Source organism: Phaeoacremonium minimum (genome assembly GCF_000392275.1).
Source record: "Phaeoacremonium minimum UCRPA7 unplaced genomic scaffold PA7_03_scaffold_63, whole genome shotgun sequence".
Lineage (NCBI taxonomy): Eukaryota > Fungi > Ascomycota > Sordariomycetes > Togniniales > Togniniaceae > Phaeoacremonium > Phaeoacremonium minimum.
In genome coordinates this window covers 14,065-20,996 of record NW_006920970.1, presented here as the reverse complement: position 1 = coordinate 20,996, position 6,932 = coordinate 14,065, and the positions used below count along the sequence as shown (strand labels likewise).

At 53.2% G+C, this 6,932-nt stretch overlaps 3 protein-coding genes across 3 annotated transcripts in view; 2 read left to right on the top strand and 1 right to left on the bottom strand.

The window, feature by feature from the left end:
• UCRPA7_1232 (putative hexokinase protein) overlaps positions 1 to 1,288 on the top strand; it is a gene marked incomplete at both ends in the record, with an annotated part of 1,760 nt that extends 472 nt beyond the window's left edge. The window contains 3 exons of the mRNA XM_007913810.1: positions 18 to 287; positions 344 to 798; positions 865 to 1,288. Coding sequence (XP_007912001.1) covers positions 18 to 287; positions 344 to 798; positions 865 to 1,288 — 1,149 coding nt within the window. The remainder of the gene's footprint in view (positions 1 to 17; positions 288 to 343; positions 799 to 864) is intronic.
• Positions 1,289 to 1,483: 195 nt separating this feature from the next.
• Positions 1,484 to 2,863, bottom strand: UCRPA7_1231 (putative arginine n-methyltransferase 2 protein; the record flags this gene model as incomplete). Its single annotated transcript, XM_007913820.1, has 1 exon — positions 1,484 to 2,863. One exon carries the CDS (start codon positions 2,861 to 2,863, stop codon positions 1,484 to 1,486), a length of 1,380 nt encoding a protein of 459 aa, XP_007912011.1.
• A 920-nt stretch (positions 2,864 to 3,783) lies between these two features.
• UCRPA7_1230 (putative vacuolar transporter chaperone 4 protein) lies at positions 3,784 to 6,278 on the top strand (the record flags this gene model as incomplete). The annotated part of the gene is made up of 4 exons (XM_007913812.1): positions 3,784 to 4,257; positions 4,309 to 5,473; positions 5,570 to 5,940; positions 5,997 to 6,278. The coding sequence occupies 4 exons, from the start codon at positions 3,784 to 3,786 to the stop codon at positions 6,276 to 6,278; spliced, it is 2,292 nt and encodes a 763-aa protein (XP_007912003.1).
• Positions 6,279 to 6,932: the final 654 nt, after the last annotated feature.

The window sequence follows — 6,932 nt, the reverse complement described above, 5'->3', positions numbered from 1 at the left end:
AGTTCGATATCATCCAGTCCAAGTACAGAATGCCTGAGGAGCTGAAGACTGGTGATGCCGATGAGCTTTGGGAGTACATTGCCGACTGTCTGCAGCAGTTCATCGAGACTCACCACGGCGAAGACCAGAAGATGGAGACGCTCCCTCTAGGTTTCACCTTCTCATACCCAGCCACTCAGAACTACATCGATGAGGGTATTCTTCAGCGCTGGACCAAGGGCTTTGACATCGACGGAGTGGAGGGGCAGAACGTGGTCCCCATGTTCGAGGCCGCCCTGGCCCAGCGTGTAAGGCTTCCCGGAACCTGAAGAGAAGTGACCTGTCACATGCTAATTCTCCCTAGGGCGTGCCTATCAAGCTTACCGCGTTGATCAACGATACAACTGGTACCCTTATCGCCTCGGCCTACACTGACACCAAGATGAAGATTGGATGTATCTTCGGAACGGGATGCAATGCAGCATATATGGAGAACTGCGGTTCAATTCCCAAGCTTGCCCACATGAACCTGCCCCCTGACTGCCCGATGGCTATCAACTGTGAGTGGGGTGCATTCGACAACGAGCACAAGGTTCTACCGAGGACCAAATATGATATCATCATTGATAAGGATTCTCCTCGGCCGGGCCAGCAGGCCTTCGAGAAGATGATTGCGGGTCTGTACCTCGGCGAGATTTTCCGCCTGGTCATGGTTGATCTTCATGACAATCATGAAGTTAGCATCTTCCAGGGTCAAGATATCGCCAAGCTCCGCAAGGCCTACACGCTCGATTCCTCCTTCCTCTCGGCCATTGAAGAGTAAGTACTGCTTTATTTTGTGCTTTCTTCATTCTGCCTCCAAGTCTATGTACTTATTTAATGCAGTGATCCGTTCGAGAACTTACAGGAGACCTTCGACCTCTTCCTGGACAAGCTGAACCTCCGTCCCAACCTACCCGAGCTAGAGCTCATTCGCCGAACTGCCGAGTTGATTGGCACGCGAGCGGCCCGCCTGTCTGCCTGTGGTGTCGCTGCTATCTGCAAGAAGAAGGGATACGAGTCCGCCCATGTTGGCGCCGACGGTTCCGTCTTCAACAAGTATCCCCACTTCAAGGCACGCGGTGCGGTGGCCCTGCGCGAGATCCTGGATTGGCCGGAGAAGAAGAGCAAGAAGGAGGAAGACCCCGTGGAGATTCTTGCCGCCGAGGATGGAAGCGGTGTTGGTGCAGCCCTTATTGCGGCCTTGACACTAAAGCGCGTTAAGGAGGGCAACATGGCCGGAATTCTGCACCCCGAGAACTTCGTCTGATCCGCAAGTCACCATGATAACTGATTTGGCATCACGACCTCGCACCATGCTTCTGGAATTACGAACGGGAAGATCTGGGCTAAATGGCTATGCGGTTGCTGGCTGGAGTCGGGCGAGTATGTTGTATGAAGTGAGAACCTCGATTAGATAGGTCTTTTCCCTAGCCGAGGAATGTACACACTGGTAGTCTGTATTCTAAAAGAAAATCAAGTTAGGTCGAGCATAGAGTGTTCCGAGGGGACTTAGCTTACTGTCGAGTGTCCAATACCTTCGCTTCACCCCTTCCCATTCGCCTTTGCCTGCCTCCTCCAAACCTTTCAGATCCACATCGATATCCTTCCAGTCAACATCAAGTCCGGCATCAGTGAGATGCATCTCCACTACCTTGGTGTACACATCATAGCAGATCCGTCTATCAGCTCCTAGGCCATTGAAGAAGCCGAAGATGCCGTACTGGTCTAGCAAGCCAGGCACATACTCAGTGAAGAACATCTTCAACTGACCATAGTCTTCGCCAAATGTGTCAAAGTATATGGCATCGTATATCTCACCCCTCTCCAATAGCTGCGGAACAATGTCTTGCCACCGACCCTGGTGAATCTTGTAAGCTCCTCGCTCCGGCGCACTCTCTTCCCAAGTCGAACCGAACTTGGACTCGGGGTTGGAGACGTGCTCAAGTACCTCCTCGTGTGCTTCGATGATGTGATGACGGGCTGGCTTAGTCTCGGCGAACATGCTGTCGATTATGCCCATTCCGAACCCAATGTTCAGGATCCGCTTGCCTTCCTCCTTGTTAGGTAGTAGAGCATCGACGCTTTGCCGCATGATCTCCGTCTCCCAGGCCATCATGACGCCGTTTCCGTCATCGTCCACTAGCTTTCCGTCGGAGTAGGTGAGTTTCGACCGGAGGTACGTTTCGCTCTTGACTTCTTGCTCGGCATCAGTCTTGGGAGCTTGGAAAGTGGGCTCTGTTGCCTCGGCGTCATTTGTTTCGCCATTCTCTTCTACTTCTGTTTCCGCCTCTGCTTCGTGGCCATTCTCCTGAGTTTCCTCCTCTTCCATGCCCTCGTCGTCCTCTTCTGAGCCTGACGAAAGCTCCTCATACCCATCTAGCAAACCGAACAGCAGTTCTGCGCGCACGCCCGCCTCCACGCACAGGTTGTACAGCTCAGTGCGACCTAGCCGCCACGCCACGCAGCCGGGGGTCTCATTGTGGTCGTCGACGTCGTTCCAGATGGCGCCGGACAGGAAGAGCTCGTGGACGGCGGCCTTTGCGTCCTCGACGTTGACCTCGTGGCCGCCGGTGGCGCCCGAGGAGGCGATGACGGTGGTGGTGGCGGGCGTGGAGGACGAGGCCGGGCTGAAGGGCCCACAGGAGCGGATGGCCGCGTGCAGGGGCGTCTCACCGGTGACCGGGTCCTGGCAGCTCGCCTTGCCGGGCACGTCGAGCAGCTTCTTGAGCCCCGCGACGTCGTGGTGCCAGGCGTGGGACAGGATCTCGGACGTCGAGGAGGGGCACGTGGGGGAGATGCGCGATTGGACGTCGTCGGCTGCGCTGTGGCTGTGGGACGCCATTGTTGTAGCGAGGCAAAGAGCCTCTTGTGGGATGGATGGTCCCCTTGCCCGAGTATACCTATGGTAGGTATTCTATGTACCCAGGTATGGTGATAATGCTTGTATTATTTCGTGCCGTTCAGCTACACAACACACTTCACCTTCTGTGGTGGTGGGTGGTGGTGGGGCGGAAGGGCTGCTAAGCTACTACAACTACCTAAGTTCTCCGGGTGAAAAAAAAAATGCAGTGCGGCAGGATTCCGAATTAAGGTACTCTGCTATAGTGCACTAAGGGTCTAAGGCTGCCCCGCGTCAACCGCTAAAACCGCTCCCCTGCTCTGCTAGAGTAGCCTGGCTCGCCTGGGCCCAATTGTCCAATGGCGATAAGGTTTTGAGAAACGTGGGTGACGGCAGCGCATCGATCTTGCCCAGAGCTCCCTCTCCTTGGTCACGCACGTGCTCCATTGCCAGCCAGATCTGCGCCTCCAGCAGCTTCAACCCGCCAACCATCGTCACCTTACGCAGTAACCCCCATTGCTCGCTTATATACCTTTTGGGCCTGCTTGTCTGTACTTGTATACCGCGCGTGCAGATTCTTGCCGACTGTACGTAAGACACACGCTGAAAGGAGTCCATTGCCGCCCCATCTAGTACCGGCGGGCGACTGGCACGACCTATTTATCTCGTCCTATTCTCTCGACTTTCTAGTCTGCAGGTAAGCCAATTGACCCCCAATCAAGCTTTCTAGAGCCTCAGATCTTGTGTCATTGGCCCGTCGGATCTTAAATCCCGCTCTGCCTGCCTTCCCCTACATAATACGATGTCTCTTGTATCTCCCCATGCTAATTATTGAAGATCTCAAGACACGCAAAAGGACCTGGCAATCCCATCGAGAACTACTCGGTCCTTCTGGCTGGCGCGCCAGCCCCGGTACCATCGTCATGAAGTTCGGCGAGCAGCTGCGCTCCAGCATCATCCGCGAGTACCAGTGGTACTACATCGACTACGATGGCCTGAAGAATAGCCTCAAGGCGGCCAGTGGCCCCGTCGTTGAGCCCGCCGACACCCAGCACGAGGGCTCGAGGAAGAAGGGAAAGGCGAAGGCCAAGAGGGAATGGACCGAGGAGGACGAGGGCCAATTCGTCAGCAAGCTCGAGGCTGAGCTCGACAAGGTCCACCAGAAGCAGCAGATCAAAGCCATTGAGATCTCCAGAAGAATACAGGTCAGCGAGCGCGAGGTCAAGGATGTCGTCGACAGATTGAACGAGCGCAGACCTGGCGAAGACGGCCCAAGCGACGAGGAGTTCATGTTGCTGGAAGAGGACCTAAGCGACATCATTGCTGATGTACATGACCTGGCCAAATTCGTCCAGGTCAATTACACCGGGTTCTACAAAATTATCAAGAAACATGATGTGAGTGCGAGTCACATGGCTTATGAGACCTACATACTGATTAGAACCTAGAAAATGACCAATTGGCACCTACGTCCAGTGTTCGAGACTCGAATGAAAGCGAAGCCTTTTTATAAGGAGAACTATGACGCCTCGGTGGTCAAATTGTCTAAACTCTACGACCTAGTTCGCACAAGAGGCAATCCTGTAAAGGGCGATAGTTCTGCTGGGGGAAGTCAAGCCAGTTTCATCCGACACACTACTAAATACTGGGTTCACCCGGACAATGTAACCGAATTGAAGCTCATCATCTTGAAGCACTTGCCGGTATTAGTTTTCAATGCCAGCAAGGAGTTCGAAGCCGCAGATTCAGCTATTACATCGATCTACTATGACAATCCTGACACCTGGGACCTTTATGAGGGTCGACTAAAGAAGACTGAAGGTGCTGAGGCGATTCGTCTGCGATGGTATGGCGGCATGTCCACCGAAACCATATTCGTCGAACGGAAAACGCATCGAGAGGATTGGACAGGTGAGAAATCTGTCAAGGCTCGATTCTCCCTCAAGGAGAAGAACGTGAATTCTTATATGAAAGGAGACCTCCTCCCCGCCGCAGTCTTTGAGAAGGCACGAAAGGAGGGCAAGAAATCTAAGGCTGCGATTGACGAGGACGAACGATTGGCCCAGGAGATCCAATGGTCCATTCTGAAGAAAGGATATAGGCCTGTTTGCAGGTCTTTCTACAATCGTACTGCGTTCCAGCTCCCTGGAGACGCTCGAGTTCGTATCTCTCTGGACACTGAGCTAACGATGGTACGCGAGGATAATTTGGATGGGAAGAAACGTTCAGGCGACAACTGGCGACGCACGGATATTGGCATCGACTTCCCCTTTTCACAGCTGCCGCCCGAGGACGTTGAGCGATTTCCATATGCCGTTCTCGAGGTCAAGCTGCAGACGCAAGCTGGCCAAGAGCCCCCGGAATGGGTTCGGCAGCTGATCTCAAGCCATCTCGTCGAGGCCGTGCCCAAATTCTCCAAGTTCATTCACGGAGTCGCATGCCTCTTCCCCGAGCGTATCAAGCTACTTCCATTCTGGATGCCTCAAATGGATGTTGATATTCGCAAGCCAGTCTCCCACAACTTTGGTATTCAACGCCCCGGGCATTCTGCAACAACGAGCACTTCAGAAGACGAGGACGATGATTATGACTCGGACGAAGAGGATAGCAGGGGTTTGTCGAATAATGGGTCTTCGAGGGGAGAATCAGCCGCCCAAGGTGCTGCTGCTGCGTTACGCGTTGGCGCTGCCCAAGGGAGCCTCCCCGTAGTTGTAGCCGATCCCGAGGAGCAAACGAGTGAGAATGCTGGTAATGATGCATATCCCTTATACGAGTCTGAAGACGATGATGATGAGAGACTGGAGGAAGCTAGGAGGATTGGCGGCGCGACATATTACCACACTCTTGCGTCAACGCAGGCAAAGGCTGCCGGTCGTGGTCTCTTCAACGCTGTCGCTCGTATCTTCACTGCGCATCCTGGAGGATCATACATTCCTCCACATGAGAGAACATTGGCCCTGTTTGGCACACAGAGCCTACAGACCAAGAAGTTCAAGGCGCCCAAGGGGAAGAAGATCTATGTCCCTGTACGCGTCGAGCCCAAGGTCTACTTCGCGGCCGAGCGAACGTTCCTCTCCTGGGTAAGTACATCCCGCAGACTATGTCTTTTCGTCAGGAAGATTAACCATTCTTTCAGCTCGAATTTTCCATTTATATTGGGACCATCGCGGCGACAGTATTGAACTTCGGCTCGAAGCCAACCAGAACCTCGTTCATCGTCTCAGGCGTATTTACCCTGCTGGCAATTCTCAGTCTCTCCTACTCCGTTTTCATCTATCTCTATAGGAGTAGAGCCATTCGCACTCGGCGCGCGGCTAAGTACTATGACCGCTGGGGTCCTAGTATCCTATGCGCTGCACTCTTCGTGGCTGTGGCAGTCAACTTCGGATTTGAAGGCAGAGACCGAGCTCTGTGGTGATCTCGGAGTCGTATTTTGCTACCTCGGATCTTCAAGTGGTCTCTGGCTGGTGACGCTTTATGAGGAAGGGCCAGAGATTGAGCATCGAATCATCTGTACTAGCGATATTCATGTGCATATTTGACGGGTTGAGGGTGAAGATTGTATAGATTATATGATATGGTACATCTATAGGGCGTACAGGCCAACGCACATCATGCCGTAAGCGGTAGGCAGACGCCATAATTTGTCAGATATATACCACAATACTAGAAAGGTTACCTAAAAGGGTCGAGAGCAGGTCTGTTTAAGCTTGAGATCGGTGGAGCAGTGAGAGAAATTTCCGCGCGGGTAAGAAGCTTGAGTGATGAATCCTGTAAGCGTACTAATGTAACCAATGATTGACGGGGAAGCTTGCCTTCCAGTCTCGCCTGGCAATGCGAGCATTGCAAGACTTACAAGGTAATCTCACGAACGAAAGCGAGATATTCGTATCGCTTGCCGTCTCCATTGGGCAGAGGTCTATCTTGAAGCAGACCGTCGTAACATCCTTCTCCCTCTGATCGTCAGCCTACCTTCATCTTTTTAAGTTGCTGCCTTGTGTCTTCGTCTGACAGCGCTATTCCACCTCTGGCAGCTGACTTGGACATGTTGAGTTATGGGACACTACTCCTC